The sequence below is a fragment of the Vicia villosa genome, linkage group LG7 (assembly GCF_029867415.1).
Source record: "Vicia villosa cultivar HV-30 ecotype Madison, WI linkage group LG7, Vvil1.0, whole genome shotgun sequence".
NCBI classification, from domain to species: Eukaryota; Viridiplantae; Streptophyta; class Magnoliopsida; order Fabales; family Fabaceae; genus Vicia; species Vicia villosa.
In genome coordinates, this window is record NC_081186.1 from 73,450,442 (window position 1) to 73,474,510 (window position 24,069).

The 24,069-nt window shown below is 36.5% G+C and overlaps 2 protein-coding genes across 2 annotated transcripts; both read left to right on the forward strand.

Moving 5' to 3' along the window:
• The first annotated feature begins 3,091 nt into the window (after positions 1–3,091).
• Positions 3,092–6,251, forward strand: LOC131617442 (laccase-3-like). Its single transcript, XM_058888728.1, has 6 exons — positions 3,092–3,212; positions 3,307–3,458; positions 4,106–4,350; positions 4,435–4,563; positions 4,754–5,689; positions 5,881–6,251. The coding sequence occupies exons 1-6, from the start codon at positions 3,126–3,128 to the stop codon at positions 6,009–6,011; spliced, it is 1,680 nt and encodes a 559-aa protein (XP_058744711.1). The 5' UTR covers positions 3,092–3,125; the 3' UTR covers positions 6,012–6,251.
• Positions 6,252–14,513: 8,262 nt separating this feature from the next.
• Positions 14,514–15,882, forward strand: LOC131617443 (uncharacterized). Its single transcript, XM_058888729.1, has 3 exons — positions 14,514–14,638; positions 14,717–15,557; positions 15,628–15,882. Exons 2-3 carry the CDS (start codon positions 15,123–15,125, stop codon positions 15,784–15,786), a joined length of 594 nt encoding a protein of 197 aa, XP_058744712.1. The 5' UTR covers positions 14,514–14,638; positions 14,717–15,122; the 3' UTR covers positions 15,787–15,882.
• Positions 15,883–24,069: the final 8,187 nt, after the last annotated feature.

Here is a 24,069-nt window from a genome sequence, read left to right on the forward strand (position 1 = left end):
TCTGACATAAGCACATGGGAAACACGTAGTCTACAACATGGTGCGTACATATATAACATGTCTAAAACAAAATATTAAGATCAATTCGTAGTGGGAACAAAATATATAAGGAACATTTTCAACCTCCTCAAGCCACATTGCTTTTTCCCTTGCTTGAACCCGCTCATCTAAAAGTATTCAACAACATGGGGTGAGATATTAATATCTTAATGGAGCCGTACTAAACCATAAGTCCTCTTGGTCAAAAGATTTCTAATATTATTCTAGTTCTATTACGATTAACAATTGTGTATCAAACTTCAAATAAAAAGGGGATCAAGACTTAATTAGTCTCATACAATGCATGAATATTTTCACACTCGCTTTACATACCATGCCCGCTTCAAAAGACATAAAGCCTCGCAAAACTCCTTTCACCAACTAGTTATTCTAATGTCAAGCTTATCTTACAGAATCAGGGACTTCCTACTAATCATTTCCACTGAGGCTGGTTTTACAGTGCAACCTACCATATTTTCCTGAATTATCCTCATGATTACAAGCGACAATCCTAGTATGCTCGGGAAATCTTATTATCCATCCCACGTACGTACTTGATTCCTTTCATAACCAATATTCCCGTGTACTCACTAAGTCAGAGTACGACTGCGTACTCGAGAACACATTACTAGTATGTTCCTAGACCATCTCAGGGTTATCACATCACTTGATTATTTCTATTTGTTCATTAGTACAGAACCACATAACGAATAAGATTCTTCATTGAATTGATATTATTACTTGCGCTAGGTGAATTGCATGTTATTTCAAATCTTATAACAGTAAAACATAAAACATGGAAAGACGAGAAAGAAACCAAGCTCACAAACTACGGTTGAGAGAGTTATAAAAAAGAAGAGGTTATGAGTGATTACGGCCTAGCCGTAATGGGAATTATGACACGTAACCTCACCTAGACAGTCCTCCCCAAACAAAATTTCTGAGACCATTACGGTTAACCCATAATGGGCATTAATGGCCTTAATGGCTTCAGATCTGCATGTTATTGCATTTTTTCACTTGTAGCCACCATTGTAATCCAACCTAGCACTCATCATACTCAGTGCAAAAGTATAGCAATTAAATGTAACACGTATACAATAAGTATTCACGGGAAACATGTTCAAACATACAATCATATCATGTAATCAAGTAAAGCATGCATCAAAAACATAGACTAAAACCTTAACCACTCATGCAGTGAGCTTAGTGGGATCAGACCCAATTTAAATCTAGAGGAAACCCCACATCTAAAAGAAAAAATATTTGCGGATCAAGCTTCATGAATGAGGTAAAATAGGAGGATCAAAGTTGTAATTAGACTTAAAAAAAAAACATTTATCAAAATATGTCAATAACGATCAAGCTTTTCTAAAATAAAAATATTTTAAAATTTATATAATAGAAGTTAATGCATTTAGATTTTGTAAAATAAAAATAAATAGTCAAAATTCATCAAATGTGAAGTTAATGCATTTATCTTTTTATTTATAATAAAAGAAATCAAAATTTATCAAAATGTGCCAAGAAGGGTAAAGCTTTTGTAAATTTTTAAAAATAAAATTAAAATTAGAATGTGAAGTTAAAATTAAGAGGTTACAACAAATAACCATTAAGAATAAAGTTTGGCTTGAAGATCCATTATAAATTTTAATAGATTATCATATAAAAATTATTTTGTTGTTGAAAATTTCATTGGGGGTAACGGTAAATGGGATTAGTTACTATTCCCTTTACACCTTCTATTCATTATTATCATCATTTATTTGCATTATTATTTTACAGATGATTAAAATGTAAGTTAAAATTTTTCCAACATTTAACGTTTATACTATTAGTACATTCCAATTAAATTATCGTACATATCTCCTTTTGGTGCATCAATTTAAAATTTATAAGTAATATTTATAAAATAATAAAATAAAATTAATGCATCTAACTTTTGTAAAATAAAAAATAAAAAATAAATTAAAATTTGAAATTAATGCATTTAGCTTTTGTAAAATAAAATTAAAAAATCAAAATTTATCAAAATGTGTCGGCAAGGATCAAGTTCTTTTAAAATTAAAAAAAATCAAAATTTATTAAAATGTAAAGTTAATGCATTTAACTTTTGTAAAATTAAAAAAAAAATCAAAATTTATTAAAATGTAAAGTTAATGCATTTCGCTTTTATAAAATTTAAAAAAATGTTTAAATTTATCGAAATATGAAGTTAATGCATATAGCTTTTATAAAATGAAAAAAAATTCAAAATTTATTAAAATATGCCAGGAGTCAAGCTTTAGTAAAATTAAAAAATAATAATAATTAAAATGTAAAGTTAATACATTTATCTTTCGTAAAATTTTAAAAATAAATAAATTAAAATCTATAAAATATAAGCTTATTGCATTAGCTTTTGAAAAATAAAATAAAAAATTATCAAAATTTATCAAAATGTGCCATCAAGGGTTGAACAGGCGAAAATGAATATATTTATTTATTAACAAAGCTACTTACCCAAAGAAAAAAGTATAGAGGGAAATACAGAAAGTATCAAAGTCAATAAAGATGAAATTAACAACCCCATCATTTACTAAAACTTTTTCATTTTCCAAACATAACCATTTGAAATTTCTTTTTGTCTAGTCCTGTTCGAGAGTCAGTTCTGCCATCAAGTGGTTTCAGCGCCTTCCTGATCGTAATTGGGAGAGATCGAATCGTGGTTCTCTCTATCAAATTCAACGCCAATTGAACATTTTATATTTGAAAAAGAACAGGAAACCCAACGAAATTATTGTGAATGAATGTGTTAAGTCCACTTTCCCCTTGTTTTTCTTTTCTTTTGACCAATACACCTATTAGAAAAAAATAAAAAATCAAAGAATCTAACATTTGTTACATAATTGATTAAACCTTCTAGTGGTTGCACCAAATCCTCTGAATGGTTAGACTAACTATCCTAAAATGTCAATGTACCTTGTTTATTTCAGACATTAAACAATGTTTACAATTCCAATTCCAATTCCAACTTTATAACACTATAAATATCCTCTCTTTAGACCAAATGTAACATAACTCAAATAACTCATATTAACTCAACAATGAAGATTATCTTAACCTGTTTACTTGGCTTACTTACTATCATTGTTTCATTTGCTTCTGCAGAGGATCATTACCATGAATTTGTTGTAAGTTTTTGTTTGTTTGATTATCATTGATCTTATATATGTTTGTACCAATTTTGAAATTGTGTTGGCTAATTTGAATGATTGGTTTAAATAGATTCAAACTGCCACGGTGAATAGGCTGTGCAAAACACAAAACATACTCACTGTAAATGGACAGTTTCCTGGCCCAACAATTGTAGCTAGAGATGGAGATTTCATGGCGATCAAAGTAACAAATGCTGGACCTTACAATATCTCTCTCCACTGGTAACTATCATTATCGTCATCATCACTAATTCTCAATCTTTACCATGGTTTTAAATTGCGAGCATTAAGTTAAATTGCAATTACGGTCTTAATGTTGAAGTTTCATAAGCTTACTAAGATAGTTTATATAACCAACTTTTAAGGTAGATAAAAAGTAAGGGTATCAAACGGGCATACGCCCCTTTTAAAGTCTATTATAGAAAAAATAAGGCAGAACAGACTGGATATTAATGAGGTATGAGCCTAAAATCTTGACTTGCTTCGAAAAAAATTAGAATGGGTGGGCTGAGCCCACAAATACTACACCTCTAAGGCTAACAAATTTATAAAAATTTATGTTAATGACCGCACCTGCAAAAGCCTACAAAAATGAGACGGGGCAAGACAAACATATTAAAGGATGTGAGTCTAAAATTTTGATCTGTCACACAAAAAAAGTGCAGACAAAATATACATGTTTGACATTTCGAACCCGTTTTACCACCCCTAATAAAAATAATTTGACTTTATTTCTTGGTAGAGTATACTTATACACTTATATGATACTTAAGCAGTTTTTACAAGCATTTACTATGTTAATGTTGTTGCTATATACATCAAATTATTGGCATGTTGCTCACAATCTTCTTGTGTGTCTTGTGCATCAGGCATGGATTTAGGATGATGAGAAATCCATGGGCAGATGGGCCTAGTTATGTGACTCAATGTCCAATCCAGCCAGGAGGAAGTTACACATACCGTTTTACAATCCAAAATCAAGAAGGAACACTATGGTGGCATGCTCACACTGGTTTCTTAAGAGCAACTGTCTATGGAGCTTTCATTGTTTATCCAAAATTGGGTTCTAACTTTCCTTTCAATTCGCCAAATAGAGAATTTCCCATCCTTCTTGGTAATCCTTAAAACCATCACTTACTTTATATTTTTAATCAAACAAAGACAGAGCCATAACATTTGTATTGTTGATGATTCATAGGGGAATGGTTTGATAGAGATCCAATGACTCTCTTCAGACAAACACAATTCTCCGGAGGAGCTCCAAATACATCGGTTGCATACACCATTAACGGTCAACCCGGAGATCTCTACCCATGTTCAAGTCAAGGTTCGAAAATCATTCTCATTAGTCATTACTTTCACTCATTGTTTTAAATTGCACCTACGGTTGATACAACTAATTAGTCTTTGTATTACAGTTGCAGACTGCAATTTAAAACCATGATTTCGTATACATTTTCTTTAATCTAACGATTGGATTGAATAACGCAAATGATTAAAGAAATATTACAATGCAGGAACGGTACGTTTTCAAGTAAATGCGGGAGAAACGATTCTCTTAAGAATCATCAACAGTGGACTCAATCAAGAACTCTTTTTCTCAATAGCAAACCACAGAATGACAGTAGTTGCTATGGATGCAGCTTACACAAAACCTTCCACAACAGGAGTCCTCATGATAGGACCGGGCCAAACAATCAACGTCCTCGTCACAGCCGATCAACCGCCTGGCAGCTACTACATGGCAGCACGCGCTTACCAAACCGCCATGAATGCTGCATTCGACAATACAACAACAACCGCAATACTTCAATACAATAATGCACCATCTTCGAGACCTATTTTACCCGTTTTACCGGCTTTTAACGACACAGCAACTTCAACAGCCTTCACATCAAGGATCAGAGGACTTTCCAAAATTCAAGTGTTTCAAAACTTTGATGTGAGCTTATTGTTCACTGTCGGGTTAGGGTTAATAAACTGCACAAACCCGAATAGTCCAAGGTGTCAAGGACCGAACGGAACAAGATTTGCAGCTAGCATAAACAACAACTCTTTTGTTCTTCCTAGAACAACTTCATTAATGCAAGCTTATTATCAAGGAATTCCTGGTGTTTTTACCACAGATTTTCCTCCGGTTCCGCCTATACAGTTCAATTATACTGGAAATGTTCCTAGGGGTTTGTGGACACCTAGAAAAGGAACTAAGTTGTTTAGAGTGAAATATGGTTCAAATATTCAAATTGTTTTGCAGGATACTAGTATAGTAACAACTGAGGATCATCCTATGCATGTTCACGGGTTCCATTTCTTTGTAGTTGGTTCTGGTTTTGGAAATTTTAATCCGAGAACAGATCCCGCTAGGTTTAACCTTGTGGATCCACCGGTGAGGAACACTATTGGCACGCCTCCGGGTGGATGGGTTGCCATTCGTTTCAAGGCTGATAATCCAGGTATTATGTTACCCTCTTAGGACTATTCCGTTCTTTATTATAAGAAAAAATTTATTTTTTAAATTATATATAGATGGATACATTAATTATTCAATATATTTAAATATATTTTAAAAAAATATTTTTCTAATAATGACATCTAGACGGAGTGTTATATTGATCAATTGTGATTTTTATTTGTTGCGAATTAGGAATTTGGTTCTTGCATTGTCACATAGATTCACATCTGAGTTGGGGTTTGGCAACAGCACTTTTGGTAGAAAATGGAGTTGGCCCATTACAATCAGTGATACCTCCACCACCGGATCTGCCCCAATGTTGAGATCAAGAAAGCATTGTTATTCCTAAATTTTATGTTACTCAATTATTGTCTTGTTACACAGTATGTATTTGTTTTTGTTCTGTTTCTTTTCAAAGTCTATAATTGTACCAAGGTCAATTGAGTAGTTACTAGTTGTTGTTTCTTTTCAAAGTCTATAATTGTACCAAGGTCAATTGAGTAGTTTTCAGTTATTAGTGTCTTTCTTGATTGGATTGTAAGTTTTTAAGTTTAAGGGAAAAAAGTGTGAATTCTCTTCTCATTTTATACTTGTCATACCTAACTAGTAGTAATTTTAATTAGGTTGACATTACCAGCCTAAAAGACGGAAAAACCTAAAAAAGAAAAAAGAAATATAGGGGACAAAGTTTAAAATCCATGGAAACAACATTAGTTAAATTTAAAAATAGACAATCCACATTTATTATTGTCAAAATCCAACATAATAAAATAGGAAACGTTATTCTCATGTGCAACATTGAGAGGTCCAACACTATAAGACACAAGATTATTACCATAACATTTGTCATCTCAATAAATATTGAGGGGAAAAAAAATCATATATTGAATCAACCGAAGACAAATTTCCCATTTTATTGAGGAAAAAAAATCATATATTGAATCAGCCGAAGACAAATTTTCCATCTTATGTTGAGACATGAAGGAACAAGATCAACATTGAAAAAGATATTAACCACAAGGATAGTTGGGTGTGGCATTTTAGGTTTCGACATTTGAATTTTCGATCACTCAATCAACTGATTACTCAAGATATGGTTACTGGTATTCCAATTCTTGAGATGCCTGATAAATTCTGTGAAGATTGTTTAGTCGGAAAACAATCCAGAAATTCTTTCGCTTCGACTATGCCAACGAGATCATCCTGCATACTCGAATTGGTACACTCAAATGTATGTCGTTCATTCGAAGAGCATACCATTGGTGGAAACAAATATTTTGTTTCATTTATCGATGAGTTTAATCGAAATTTGTGGATCTATGTGATCAAGAGAAAGGACAAAGTATTTGAAATCTTTAAGAGATTCAAGATACTAGTCGAAAACTAGAGTGAAAAGAAGATCAAAGTTCTACAAACAGATGGAGGTGGCGAATACACATCCAAGATATTTGAAGATTTCTGTGCCGAACATGGTGTCGATCATGAGGTAACTGCTCCTTATACGTCTCAACATAATGGAATTGCATAAAGAAGAAATAGAACCATACTGGATATGGCGAGATGCAGGCTAAAGCAAAAGAATTTTCCAAAATCTTTATGGGGTGAAGCTATTTCGACTCCAGTTTATATTCTGAACAGGTGCTCTACCAAGAAGTTGAAGAATATGGTTCTTGAAGAAGCGTGGAGTGGCAAACGACCATCACTGAGTCATCTGAAGGTGTTTGGCTCTATGTGTTACAAGCATATTCCTGATGCAAGAAGAAGGAAGCTTGATGACAAGAGTGAACCTATGATTCCAGTAGGATATCATCAGACTGATGCATACAGGCTATTCGATCTAGTTAATGCAAAGGTTGTGTTGAGTCGAGATATTGTGGTTGATGAAAATTCATCTTGGGATTGGAATTCTAATGATGCAATCAATAAGCCATTGATGAGCTATGGTTTCGACAAAGCAACTGGTGAAGTCATAGTCGAAGAAATTATTCCAATCGAAGTCAAAACAATTGCTAACATTCTAAAGTTTTTCCAACAAGACTTCATGATTATGACGTGGTTGGTGATGGTGAGGTCACATAAGATGGAGATTTAGTTCATTTTGCTTTACTTGCAGGTTGTCATACCCCAAAATTTGCCCGGTCAATTCATGTTTTTTAATTCATCAAGGATCAAAATTAAGAATCATGGGGTTTGACATTCTTATTGTCAAACCTGCGTTCTTATAAAATATCCTGAGTTAAAATGGGGGGTTAAAATCAGAAAGTGCTTGAGCCCAGTCATCTGGCCCGTTTTGAGGTTCTAGTCTGTTTCACAATCGATCACATGCCTTATGATTTTTTTTTATTATTAATTTTAATATTTAGTTTAATCATCTTTTATTATTGTTAGCTATTCATAATTAATTTTAATAGAATTATCATGTTTATTAGTTTCAATTATTGGTATTTATCATTATTATTTTTTATCACTTGATTTCTTTTAGTTAATAAGAATATACTCTATTAGTATTTTAATGTTATTATTTTATTGTTACTATTAATTATTATGATTTAATTCTATTAACTATTATTGTGGTGTTTTTAAGTCAAAAGAAAAAAAAGAAAAAAATAAAAACAAAAGACCCAAAGAGGTGAACACGTTCTATCAGCATTCTATCAAAAATTTCCAAAACCAACCTGTTCCAAATCTTCCAAAATTTGCATAAAATTATTCTTCAATTTAATTTCAACCCTAAAAGACCCCAACTATAAAGCTGAGGAGATGAGCAGTAAAGAGGGGGAGGTTGGCCGAAAATCGGCAGAAAGAGGAGGCAGCCTCCAAAACCGTGTTAACCGTAAACACGTTCAAAAAGGTGAAAAAAAGTCAAAATTGTTCTGGTAATTAGAGTCGGTTTCAGGAGGTTTTGAGCATCCTAATCGATCCCTTGAGGCTTCCGGGATTCATCTCGATCATTATCACGATCACAGCTTGCAGAATAGTGGCGCAAGAACTCACGGTTTAAGCGTTTTTATTTTAATTTCGATTTCACACATTTATGTAATTTAAATTGAATTCGATTATATATTCTGGATTGTGATAATGTTTAGAAGCTCCCTGTGCCCTTTAATTGAAGTATAATCGCATGTATGGAGATATGCCATTGATAGGTCTTCGGAGCTTCAAATTGGGATTATACGAAACAGGCAAAATTAGACAAAATTAACAATCCCATTGCGTTAGGAAGGTGTCTCTTGGTTAATCTGGATGTTTAATTTAGATTTATTCGAATTATATGGTGCATTTGATAATTGTTGGGCATACGGCAACGAAAAAAAGCGTGGCCAAAGTTGTGTGTTTCAGAAAGTCCACGAAGAAGGAGAACGAACAGTGGGGGGCGCGGGCCATGCTTGCGTTTTAAAAAAAATTCATCATTCATCATTTGCTTATTATCATCATAATGCATACAACTAACATCAGCTGCAACCAGCGCGTTTGGTAACGACGTTCTGGATTTAAACCCATGGACCTGGGTTCGATTCCTATAAGGGACAATTCTAAATTTTTACCATTTAACATGTTGGTTGGTTTAAGGATCCAGTGTTGCAGGTCCACGCGCGAGCATGATACACCGGTCGATCTCAGCTATTAGATCTCCATAAGATCAGATCCAACGCACTGGAATTGAAGGCACATACCATAGACCCTCAAAGGCAACCATACAGAATCAAAACCAGGTTTCCTCTATGTTTTTTTGTTATTTTATTTAAATTACTTAGATTAAAGGTTAATTAACATTAACTAATATAATTAATTTATTTAATTAAGGGTAGAAATAAAATTAGGAGTAGGATTATAATTAATTAGGATTATCTGATTATCTCGATCATTTCGATTAATTTATTTAATTAGTTTTAATTATTATAATCACAAAAACCCTATAAAGATCATAAAAACCTAGAAAAGTTTATTCGTCCATTAGGGTTCGCCCAATCCCATTGGCCACTTGGCCGAAGTTTTAGGATTTAATTTGTTACTCGTTCCGACTAAACCTATTGGTCGCAATGATTAACAATCGATTAATTTAATTAATCAAATCCAATAATAAAAACATCAATTCTAACTTCCCCTTTAACGGATAAATGGCGGATGAATATCTATTTTATCCCGCCTTCGAATTAGTCGACTCTCTATGTCGTACTGATCAAATATCTGAATAAAGCAATAAAATAATTTAATTAACCATCAATTAATTCTCTCCTCGACCCGACTAAATCTATTAGTCGCTTTAGACGAGAGATAAAAAAATACCTAAAATTCAAAACACATTTTAATTTGCTGCCCGCGACGATCAATCTATCGATCTGAGTAACCAGCAATGCCCCTTAATCCGTTAGCTATACTGACTAAATCTATTGGTCATCGCATCTAACGGTACCATATCAAACCAGGGTTGTACGCCCAAAACCACATCTAAAACACTAAACCACGATACTACGGATATACATCCTTTCAAACACTACGATGTTCACAACTACGATAAGGTAATTCAAAATACCTTCGAACTTCGCATTTCAAAACAACTTCAAAACAACTTCAAACACCTCCATAATCAAATTCAGTTCTAAGGCGTACAACCTTGTGCCCGAACTACGTTGACTCTGATTCTCCATAAGGAGATACGTAGGCACTTGGTAACAAGGCGAGTCCCCTCCCTCAAAATCTCAATTCAGTTCTAAATCTCAATTTTCACCCTATTCATTCTTTAGCTATTAAACCTCAATATTTCAGCCATAAACCTTTACTTTAGATTCAAAGCCAATAGGAAAGGGTTGAGGGTGCCTAACACCTTCCCTCGACCTGATTATAATAACTTACCCTGAATCTCATAACTGCGTAGGGTTTCCTATTCGCCCTTCAGAATAGGTGGCGACTCTAAAAGTCTAAATTTTTAGGGCAGGTTGCTACACAGGTGCTGGACTAATAACTATAGTGAGGCTTTAAAGATTCAACAGTGGAAGTTAGCTACGGTTGAAGAGTTATAGGCAACCGAACGAAACAACACATGAGAGTTAGTCGAATTGCCAACACATGCAAAAGCTATTGACGTAAAGTAGGTGTTCAAGCTGAAACACAATGTTGATGGGTCGATTGCAAGACATAAAACAAGATTAGTAGCTCGAGGATTTCTTCAAAGAGCATGACTCGACTACTTTGAAGTATTTGCTCCAGTAGCAATATTGAAGACTGTTCGACTAGCGGTAGCATTGGCATGCAGCCAAGGCTGGTTGACATTTCACTTAGATGTGAACTCAGCATTCCTGAATGCTCCTTTAGAAAAAGAGGTTTATGTAACACAACCTCGTGGTTTTGTGATTCAGAAGGAAGCGAGTAAAGTATATAAGTTGCACAAAGCTCTCTACGACCTTAAGCAGGCACCTAGGGCATGGAATAAGACGATCAAATCATACTTAGTCAAATTAGGATTTATCAAATGCAAATTTGAGTACGGTATCTATGCTCAGGTTGTGGCACAAAATATAATAATCATCTTCTTATATGTCGAGGACTTGCTGGAAAATGGAAATAGTTTCGAGAACGTTTCAAAGTTCAAAGAGCTGATGATGAAGGAATTTGAAATGTCGAATCTCGAAAAATTGTCTTATTTCTTATGCATGGAATTTCAAATGTTGAAGCAAGGTATGGTGCTGCATCAAAGGAAGTATGTCAAAGAGATACTCAAGAGATTCAGAATGGATGATTTGAATCATGTATCCTCACCTGTCGAAACAAACTTAAAGTTGGAGAAACATGTTGAGGAAGACAAAGTCGATGTAACTTTGTTCAAATAAATTGTCGGATCTTTGAGATATGTGTGCAACAGTCGACGAGATATAGGTTTCGTTGTCAGATTAGTGAACAGATACATGAGTGAACCAAGAGTGACACACATGAAGGCTACAAGAAGAACTCTAAGATAGTTAAAAGGATCGATAGACTATGGAATTCTATTTCGACGAAACTATGAAGGCGAAGAAGTAACAGTTACTTGCTTTTCAGATGCTGATTGGTGTGAAGATAAGGAAGATCGAATAAACACAATTGAATATTTCTTTCAAGTCTTTGGTGCCTCGATCTCATGGTGCTCGAAAAAGCAACCTGTGGTGGCATTATCATCGTGTGAAGCTGAATATATAACAGGATCCTATGTTGCACGTCAAGCAATTTGGATCAGATCAGTACTTGAAGAAATGGATGTCAAAGTGAAGAAAATGCTTTTGTTGCAAATCGACATCAAGTCATTCATAAATCTGATGAAGAATTCAATTATGCATGGAAGGAGTAAGCATATCGAAGCTAGATTTCACTTCCTGAGGGAAAAGGTAAATCTAGGTGAACTTGAAGTTAGGCATTGCTCGAGTGAAGCACAGTTGGCCCACATTTTCACCAAAGGATTGAAGATCGACATATTCTTAAATTTGAGAAAGAAATTATGAATTGTTCAAATTGACTATTTTTAAAGCATGTTTGACAACTTGGATTATATGGGGTATGTTGAGATATTATTGGGATTGATATATTTATTGATATAATATCAAATATAATATCAAATATAATCCAAGTTGTGTAAGCCCAAGCCCAATGAAGGTTGTATATAAATAGTCATAGTTTGTATCATTATTTGTACAATTCAAATGAATAGTATCATCCTTATTCTTTTAATTTTCTCTCTTTCTCTCCTCACTAAAAATGTCTTGTGAACGAATAAATTATATGAAAGATTTCTTTTCTATTAGTTCTTTTCTATTTTCAATCTTTCAACAAAATTGTTCATCTTTTTCATTTAAATACAAATATAAAAAAAAAATATTTAACTTCTTCCATATAAATTCTTATATACCAAAAATTGTGAGCTCTATTATCGTTTATCGTCAATTGATAACAAAGAGAAGATATAGTTCAACAAGTTTGAGTTTAAGAATGGTGAAAATTTAATTGTTATATGAAGTACATTTTACCGTTACGAAACTAAAGGTCTGATTGACATAAATACTAAGATTGTGAGATCGACCAAAAATATTCGAAAGATGTTAAAACGTCCTTCTTGATTGTTAAATATATTGTTAGATTTATGTAAATGATTATCCATATAATGTTTAATTTATAATGTATGTCATAATAATGTTTAATGTTAATTTATCATCGGTTTCATTTCTTCACCTGTTTTCTTATTCTTCAGTATAATAGTTTTTGAGAATACATTAAAATTGAGAGCATTTTGAGTTTTACACGAAGGGGCGAAAGTAAGGTTAGGGTGAAAAAAGGAAAATTATACCCCGTACCCCTACATTTATTCCAATACCCCTACAATTTTAAAAAAATTCCAATTTTATCCTTTTTTAACTTTTTATTTTTATTTTTTATTTTTTCATTTTTAATGTTTGTACGGACGAAAACTGTTACGTTGCTTAAACCGGATATCCCAAAATGCATAATTCAGGTTAGTAAAATCCAAAACCGGACAACCCAGGGGTGGGTGTTCCAGTTCCTCTTTTTTTTCAATTTTCCTCAACCGGATATCCCAGTAATGGGTGTTCCGGTTTGTTGTGTGTCTCAACCGGATATCCCCTTTGTGGGTATTCCGGTTCTTTTTTTTTTCAATTTTTTTTTCGTTTTTTTTTTTTAAAATTTTTAATTTTTTTTTAAATTTTTTTTAATTATATATTAAACTAAATTAATTTTATATATTTAGGTGTGGATCCTCCTTTGATGAAATGCGATGTAACTCAAACATGTGTGGATACAACTGATGTTTTTGTAACTGGTCAAAAATTTGCTACAAGAGAAGAGGCGATAAGTTGGATTAAGGAGGTTGGAATCAGGAATAAAGTGACAGTTATAATAACTCGTTCAGATACCAAAACAGGCAAGAGAGGAAGAAGTGATAAATTAGTATTTGGTTGTGATAGAGGTGGAAAATACAAAAAAACAGATAGCGAAACCCAAAGTGCTAGTAAGAGATGTGGTTGTCCTTTCAAAATTAGGTCAACGCCGTCGAAAGATGGTTCTAGATGGAAGATCGATGTAAAATGCGGAGTACACAACCACGACTTACCTGATAGATTTGAAGGTCATGCTTTCGTAAGTCGACTAAATACATATGATAAGCAACATATTGTTGATTTGACAAAACGCCATGTTCCACCAAGACACATATTATTGTCATTGCAAGAGCGTGACCCGGAGAATGTCACTCGGATCACGCAAATATACAAACATAAGAGTAAGATACAAAAAGACATAAGGGGTCCCAGAACAGAAATGCAACAATTGCTCAAGTTGGTTGAAGAATCGGGTTATGTTTACTGGAGTAGGAAAAAGGATGAGTCAGAAGTTGTGAGAGATATTTTTTGGGCTCATCCAGAATCAGTGAAGTTGTTGAATATGTTTCCTATTGTATTGATTATGGACTGCACATACAAGACAAACAAGTACAAACAACCGTTGTTTGAAATAGTTGGTATGACATCAACTAAATAAACATTTGCTGTTGCATTTGCCTATATGGAATCTGAGCAGACAGAGACTTTTTGTTGGGTATTGGATAAGTTGAACCAGTTGTTTATCAAGCAGGATGATTTTCCTTAGGTAATCTTGACTGATAGAGATCTTGCTTTAATGAAAGCCATTGAAACAGTATTTCCAAAGACAACTAATTTGCTTTGCCGATTTCACATCAACAAAAATGTGAAATCAAAGTGTAAGGAACATGTTGTGGATGATATGCGAGAAAATGTGGTTTGAACTTACAAGGGTTAGTGATGAGATGGAGTACCATCAAAGGTTGAAACAACTTGAGGATGCATGTGTTGACTCCAAAGGTTTTATTGATTATGTGAATGAAACATGGTTGACACCTCACAGACATCGATTTGTCGAAGCATGGATCAATCGTTACATTTGGGACAAATAGGTATGTTTATGTGATTTTATCGATATTATTTCTTTATATTAATATTACAGATAATTAGTTGTTTTGTTTTATTTAAAGGGTGGAGTCTGCACATTGGAAATTAAGCAAATGTTAGAGAATAGCTTAGGTAATTTATGCAAATGTTGGGAGGCTATGAATGACAATATCAAGATACAAGTGGGCAACATTAGAGCTTCATTTCAGAAGAGTTTTTATGAAGTTGAGCATGCACACACTAGTCCTTTTTATTCAAATTTGCGTGGTTCAGTATCAAGAGCTGCATTGAGGCAGATTGCTGAAGAGTGGTTGAGGATTGACATGGTAGGTACCGATACGCAAAAGTGAGGATGTACTCATAGAAAAGTATATGGGTTACCATGTGCTTGTGAGTTAGGGAGATATACATTGAGTGGTGATGCGATACCAATTGAGGCTATTCATATTCATTGGAGGAAACTAAGTATGGAAGGAAATCAAGATATAGATGCAGATGATGGATCAGAAATTTCCAGATTACATTAGATCATTTATTGATGACATTGTTGATGTAAGAGATGATGGAAATTGTGGGTTTAGAGCCATTGCATCTTTGCATGGTTATGGCACAGATGGATGGTCAATGGTTCGTCGGGATTTGGAGAAAGAAATTATAGGTCCTAGAAGTAAGTTGTATGAGGATTTATTTGGTAAACGCCTTCCAACAGTGAGATCATCGTTGGTGGTAGAAACTTTAGGACAACAACCACCAAATAAATGGATGACGTTACCTGAGTTGGGCTATGTAATAGCTAATCGGTATAACGTTGTTCTCGTCTCTTTAGGTCACCTTAGTTTGAGTTACTTTCCTATGACGAGTGCACATTCACCTAATGCATCCATTTACTTCATCGGATTTGTCAATGGAAATCATTGGGTTCAGGTAATTAGAAACACAATTTTGGTACATTCAATCCCTATTTGAGTTTTTCTGATATTTATTTTGTATGCAGGTAAACATGAATGAAGGATTCCCGTTGCCACCTGTCACAACTGATTGGACGAAATATCGCACAAAAGATGCAACTTCTTGGATGGTAGGATTTGTCGGGCGGTTACAACATTGGCAACGGCTTATGCCTATACTACCAAAATATGTCAGCTTAGATTGATTTTATGATATTACAACACTGGCACTATTTAGTTTGATTTTATGATATTAAAACATTGGTACTATTTAGTATGATTTTATGATATTGGATTTTAATATGTTGACAAATGGATTATAAATAGTTAATCTCAAACTATAAGTCTTAAATAAATATAAACATAAAATGTGACATCAATCTAAAACTATAAGTCATAACAATACATAAGTCTCAAACTAAAACATAAATATAAACATAAAATGTGACATCAATCAGACTCATTGTCATAAGTAATTGGACCTTCCCTAGGTAATGGTCCGCCCTGTGCAAGTCTAAGTGCTCTAAATATCTCCAGAAACTGTTCGTCTTCAGGAACAGCCTGATGACGCTGTAAGTAATGATGAAGCTCATGAGATATATATGATAATCTCGGGTCTGACGGTCCTTCGTCATAGACAGGCACTGGTACCTCCATCGGCTGTTCATCCTGTGGTGCTCTCAAACGAGAATGTGACACCGTATAATACCACGGCAAATAATCATCGTCTGTCTCATATGGCATGGTGGCAAACGCAGCTGGGGGATCATCGTGGGATCGGATCACCTGCAACACACTCTGCATATATGTAGCCCACTCAACATCCACATCAAGTGTGTCTACATTAAGAAGAGCAGTCGGTATGTACTGTCTGTATCCAAACTGACGCATGCATCTGTCAGGTAAATATAGAACTACAGTACCATACCACTTCAAACCACCCCGGTACAAACAGATATCATCAAAAGGACGGTGCACCCTATGATCCTCAAAAGGGCGCCAGACGATATCGTGAAGAGTCAACTGATCTAACACAACTCGGATGTCAGCCACTTTTTGCGTCCCCTGCCTATATTCCCATTTCATCGCCCTAGCCACCGGACTATCAATGCCACATAATCCAGAAGTACCTCTCTTTCCAACAGTTGGAAAATACTCATGAATCCAACACTGTAACAAAACATTACTATTATAAATTAAACTAAATTATAATAAACTAAATTAAACTAAAATAATAGATATTAAGTATAACTAAATCATAAGTAAAATTTTGTACCTGAAGAAGAGAGGCATAACCGCCAAGCTGCTTGCATGAGTAAAATGAGGCATCCCCTAAGTATCTGTACAGAGTAATCAGTGCAGCTGCCCCCCAGCAATATCTTCCATAAGTACTCAAATCTCTAAACAGTGGTAGATATTTTGCCTCGACAAGAGTAAAATTCTTGTCGGCAAGAATAGTACAACCTAATAGCAACATCATGTAGGCTCTCATAGCACCCGTAAAGTTATTTGCCGCTCTTTGTTGCTCAAAAATTTGCTTCAACCAATCCAATTTATAGTAAGGACCCCTAACAGTAGAAGCCTCCGTAGTTGCTCACTCAGTGAAACACCAAACAACTCAACAGCTAGATGGATAGCATCATAATCGGTGACAACAACATCGGGGTCAACCAGCTCGCCCCTAATCGGTACATGAAGAAGACATGAAACATCATCTAGCGTGATGGTCATCTCGTCGAACGACATATGAAATGACGATGTTTCAGGATGCCATCTCTCAACAAAAGCAGATAACATATGTGTATCTACCCTGGCCAAACTAGTATGCTGCAAAGATGACAGACCAGATGCAACTAGCCAATCATTCATCTGCCTTGGGAGCATTGGCGGAACCCATCATATTAATTTGCTGCCATGTGCAGCAACCTTTAAGGTTGGCTTTGGTCGTCTCTCCTGAAAAATAATTTGTAATATATGTTAATATATAAGTACATGTAATTTAAAAAAACATTTAAGAAAACATTTACGTACCTCGCCCAACCATAAATGATAGGCAACATGACTCTGATATCTAACCAATAAAGATGTATCAGTAGGTCCTCCGGGAAATGCCGGATGCTGCGGACCAACCTCGGGTGCAGTTCCCTGCTGTCCCTCGCCATCAGCCTCTCGACGTTGTCTTCCTCTTTGATGCATTCCGTCGATCGCACCTCCTCTTCTTCGAACCACTAAAAAAAATAGTTAACAATTAAATAAAATGTTATTAAAAATTAAATATAATATTAGAAAAAATAACTAAAAACGAAAAAAAAATAGGAACCGGATACCCCAAGGGGGGTTATCCGGCTGAGGGAAACAAGAACCGGAAACCCCATCACTGGGTGGTTATCCGGCTGGTAACGAAAGGAACCGGAAACCCCATCGCTGGGTTATCCGGCTGAGAAAATTTTTGGAAAAACTCACTATTTGCTTGAAATAAGAACCGGAACAGCAGAGACTGGGATATCCGGTTTTGGCTGAAATTTTTTTTCTTCTCTCCACTGCTAACGGAACGGTAAGAATGAGGGAAAAAGTTAAAAATTTTGGAATTTTTACTATTTATACAGGGGTAAATTTGTCAGAATTTTTTTTTGTAGGGGTATTGGGATAAACGTAGGGGTATGGGGTATTGGGAACCACGAGAAACCAATGTCAAAAAACTTCTAAAAATATTAACAATAATGGTTCTTTGATAGAAGGCCCACCAACAAGCCCAAAAAACTACAAGATTTCATTACTTATTAAATAGGGGTGCTATTAGTTAATCTTTAATTAGTATCTTTTGTCTAGTTTGGGCTTGGCCCATTAGGGTTTAATATGTCTTCTCTTGTTTGTACTAGTATTTATAGCCTCCTTATGTTTTGAAGGAGGCAAGAAAGAATTGATATTTTAGTTTTATCGTTAGTTTTGTGTATGTTTAATGGCTAACTCTTATATTTGGAACAATTGCTTTACCCCTTTCTATCATTGGTGCTTTCAATTCCTTGTTCTCATGGCCCCTCCTAAGCCACCTAACCCTACCTCTAAAGAACTCATTGATGAGGCTATTCAGACTGCAGTTCAAACTGCCGGTCTTCACCTAGATACCGCCCTGCAAGACACCCAATACCAGCTGGATGAACGGTTTGCTTTAGCTGCTAATGCGCTGGAACAGCAGGTTGGAAAGCTCCATAGCAGAGTGGACACGGATAAACACACGGCTGACAATCGCTATGATTCGATGATTTCGATCCTCACGAAGTTGGTCGCTCAGCAAGAGCTGCCACCACCGAATCAAGCTTCAGCCTCTTCAGGTATTACAAAACAACCGTATTCTAGACCTTTTCACACACCTATTTTTTCTACTATTCTGTCCCCCACACACACGCCCCCACGTACCACTGCCACTTTCACTCAACCACCCATAAACACCACTATTTCCACCGCCCAGCGCCTTACTTCATCCATCCCTACCCAACCAATTCCTTCATATACCACTACCTCACAACCCTTTTCGCAGTACAATACCGCTATACCTCAATTTTCTCTTACCCAACCTTATTCGGTTCCCTTTATACCAGCTGGCTTTTCTCCAGCCACACCTTTTCAGCCATACAACCCTCATATTCCTTTTACAACCCATATACCATACCCACCGACCTCCCAATTTACACCCTTACCCCCTTTCCGAACACCTAAGTTGGAGCTTGCAATGTTTGACGGATCTAACCCACTTGAATGGTTATTTCAAGCAGAACAGTTTTTTGAATTCTATCAACTACCCCCAGAAAATCGGCTACCCTTAATGTCTTTCTACATGAAAGGTGAGGCATTGTGTTGGTATAAATGGATGTATCAAAGTCGTGAATTGGTGGATTGGGCTTCTTTTACAAGGGCACTCGAATTACGTTTCGGTCCTTCAACATATACCACTCATCAGGAAGAATTCTTTAAACTAAAACAGATTGGATCTGTTGTGGAATATCAAGCTGCTTTTGAAAAGTTGGGAAATAAAGTTTTAGGTTTATCTCATGAAGCTATCCTAAACTGTTTCATATTTGGGCTTAACATGGAGATACAAAATGAGCTAGCTATTCTTAAACCCACCAATATATCGCAAGCCATTGGCCTCTCTAAACTGATCGAGTCCAAAATCCACGAAGCAAAACCTAAATTCCAAAAAAACTTTTCCACACCCTATTCTCGTCCGGTCCCGAGTAACCCAATTCCACCACCACTTTCTACAATCCCAAAACCCAACCCCCAACCCCATCCAGCCAAATTATATTTCCTATACGCAAATTGTCTAATTCCCAATTGCAAGAGAGGCGTGCCCAAGGTTTGTGTTTTAATTGTGATGAAAAGTTTATACCAGGCCATAAATGTGCCACCGGAAAATTCCTCTTATTATTGGTTGACGATGAAGATTCTGCCACCCAAGAATCCTTGCAAATTCCAGCAGCCACGGTTCCTCCCTCAACCGAAAATGAGGAGACTTACTTTGAGCTTTCACCTCAAGCTGCAATGGGTCAATTTTCACCAAAAACACTTAAATTTACTGGCCTCATCAATGGCATGACTGTTGCAATACTCATTGACACGGGTAGTACCCATAATATACTCCAGCCTCGGATAGCCCACCACCTTAAACTACCCACAACACCTATTCCAAATTTTTCTGTCATGGTGGGCAATGGCTCTAAATTACTCTGTTCTGGCCTATGTCCACAAGTTCCTATCACTCTCCAAAACAATTTATTCACAATTCCTTTTCACCTCCTCCCAATTGAAGGTGCAGATGTTGTTTTAGGGATGGAATGGCTTCGTACACTTGGTCCCCTCATGGCTGACTTCTCCATCCCCAAAATATCATTCAACTATAATAGTAATGATATCACTATCATGGGTGACTCCCAATCTACCTCGGTCCACTCTTGATACAATAACTTCTGCCACCTCTTACATACTGATTCCATCGCCTCAATCCATCTTCTCCTTTACCAACCTGTTTCCAAACCAGATCCACCTTCTTCTCCCAAACCAACAGATACACACCTTAACTTACCATCTCAACTACCAAACCCTATTTCTAAAAATACTAAAATCGTTTGCCTCCATATTCCAACCACCCCAAGGCCTTCCCCCACCTCGTCCCCACGACCATCACATTCCCCTTCTTCCTAACTCAGCCCCAATTAACGTAAAGCCTTATAGATACCCTCATTCACAAAAGGAAGCAATGACCACTATCATTTCCGAGATGCTTCAAGAGGGAATAATTAAACCCAGCAACAACCCATACTCTTCACCGGTTTTATTGGTTCGAAAAAGAGATGGGACATGGAGATTTTGTGTTGACTATCGCGCCCTAAATGTTGTAACTATTCGAGACGTTTTCCTATCCCCACCATTGATGAGCTATTTGATGAATTGGGTTCATCAACTGTTTTTCTAAGATCGATCTTCGATCTGGATACCACCAAATAAGAGTAACACCAGAGGACACACACAAAACTGCGTTTAGGACTTTTGATGGACATTACGAGTTCTTGGTTATGCCATTCGGTCTAACTAACGCTCCTAGTTCCTTTCAATCTGCCATGAATGATCTATTACGCCCATATCTACGCCGGTTTGTTTTGGTCTTCTTTGACGACATTTTAATCTACAGTAGTTCTATGTCTGACCATGCCCACCATTTACAAATGATTTTAGATTTATTATTAACTAACAAATTTTATGCCAAAATTTCAAAATGTGTTTTTGCTGTCCCTAAAGTTGATTATCTAGGTCATATTATCTCTAGTGAAGGCGTTACTCCTGACCCCTCTAAGGTTCAAGCAATCATGGAATGGCCAACGCCACGCTCACTCATGACACTCAGGGGATTTTTAGGCCTCACCGGTTTTTATAGACGTTTTGTACGCCATTACGCCTCTCTCGCCGCTCCACTCACCGATTTACTTTGTTCCACTAAATTTTCATGGAGTACATCTGCCGTAGCAGCTTTTACATTGCTTAAACAGAAAATGACAGAAACTCCTATTCTAAGTCTTCCGGATTTCTCCAAGATATTTGTCCTGGAGACTGATGCATCTGCAGTAGCCGTGGGCGCAGTCCTCTCCCAACAGGGCCATCCTTTGGCTTTCTTCAGCAAAAAGCTTTGCAACAGACTTCAAGCTTCCTCAGTGTATGTCCAGGAAATGTACCCCATTACTGAAGCTGTAAAAAAATGGCGCCAGTATTTGATCGGAAGACATTTCCACATATATACAGACCAAAAGAGCCTCAGAAACCTTTTGATTCAGACTATACAAACCCCAGAACAGCAAAAGTGGGCGGCAAAGCTACAAGGTTTCGATTTTGAAATTTTTTACAAACCTGGAAAGGTGAACCAAGTCGCTGATGCCTTAAGCAGAATCCAACATGAGGAAGCCACTGTTCTTCTTTCCATTTCTTCCACATTGCCGTGTCTACTCACCCAACTTAAGACCTACTTCCAAATAGGCAGAGAGGGAAAAGACCTCGTGGCCAAGGTTCAGTCAGATTCGAACCTCCAGAATTTTTATGAATGCAAAGATGATCTTCTGCACTACAAAGAAAAGATTTTCATACCTGCTTCAAGTGGTAGACAAGCCATTCTCTATGAGTTTCACTCAACCCCGAGTGCAGGTCACTTTGGTCTTCAACCAACTTTGGCGCGTCTATCAGCTTCGTTCATGTGGCCAGGCATGTACAAGGATGTGAAACAGTTTGTTAAAACTTGTAGTACCTGTAAACACAATAAATACCAGCCAAAACGAAAAACAAGGGTTACTACAACCTTTGGCAGTTCCTACACTGGTATGGGATGAATTATCTATGGATTTCGTTACTCACTTACCCTCGTCTTTTGGCCATACTGTAATCTGGGTTATCTGCGACAGACTGACGAAGTTCATCCATCTTCTGGCCTTACCCTCTCACTTTACAGCCAGGGATCTAGCTAAACGTTTTTCTACAGGGATTTGTCGTCTACACTGTATACCTTCCTCCATCGTCTCTGACAGGGACCCCATTTTTGTGAGCACCTTCTGGCGTGAGCTCTTCCGCCTTCAGGGCACAACCTTGAAATTCAGTTCTTCATACCACCCTGAAACAGATGGACAAACTGAGGTAACTAACAGATGCATCGAAGCGTATCTCAGATGTTTTACAGGGGAAAATCCAAAGAAGTGGTACAATTACTTACATCTAGCAGAGTTTTGGCACAACACAGTGTATCATTCCTCCATCAAAATGACTCCTTTTGAAGCTCTCTAAGGCCGTCACCCACCTTCCTTTCCTCAGTATCACAAGGGACTCACCACTGTTCCGGATCTTGAAGCTACATTACAACAAAGACAAGAAGTACTTAAAACCTTGAAGCAAAACTTAGAAAGATCAAGACAGAGGATGGCATCACAACACAATAAGAAACGAAGTGACATTACCTTTCAAGAGGGAGACCTGGTCTTGATCCGTCTTCAGCCATACCGCCAGATGTCCATCCAAAATCGCAGTTCGTAAAAACTTTCACCCCGGTATTTTGGTCCTTTTCCGGTGCGCCGCCGTATCGGAGCCGTAGCTTATGATTTGGCTCTTCCACCATCTTCACGAATCCATCTTGTTCTCCATGTATCACAGCTGCGTCCATATCATGGGGTTTACCCTTCATCTGAATTTCGTTCCCTTCCACCGAATCTTGAAGCTTTACCTACCACAGAGGAACAAATCGAACCTAGTCAGACTATAGAACAACAAGACCTTGAAGCTAACATTGACAATATTAGAAAGATCGTCGTAAACTCGCCGCTGGTTACACCATCAAACTCGCAACTAGGTGATGGAAGTTCACAAGAGGAGATTCAAGATGGAACTACGAAAGAGCAAAATACTAAAGGAAACAAAGAGGGTTTGAGTGAGGAAATGGTTTCTGAAGACAGAGAAAGAGACTTAATGCAACAAAGTGTTGGAAGAGATAACACTTCAAGTACCTCAAACGCTGTACTTGTGAGTTCCAAGGATTTACCTCTCTCCACATCTCGTCCGTTGGATCCTGCAGATCTAGCCGTTGCCACCTCGAAACCATGCAAAGCGTCTGCATCACGCGTGGCCTTGGCTCCCACACCTATCAATGAGCTGTCTCCCACTAGTCTTTCCAATCCGCCAGCTGTTTTCCAACCCTCACAGATTTCAACCACAACTTCGGTTTCTTCTCCATGGGCCGCTTCCTTTCATCCGCCCAGCAACACGGTTAGGCCCAACCTTGAGGACATGGTTGTTATTGGGCCGGAGAGTAATGATAGAAGGCCCACCCGATCCTGAAACAAGCCCAAAAAACTACAAGATTTCATTACTTATTAAATTGGGGTGCTATTAATTAATCTTTAATTAGTATCTTTTGTCTAGTTTGGGCTTGGCCCATTAGGGTTTAATATGTCTTCTCTTGT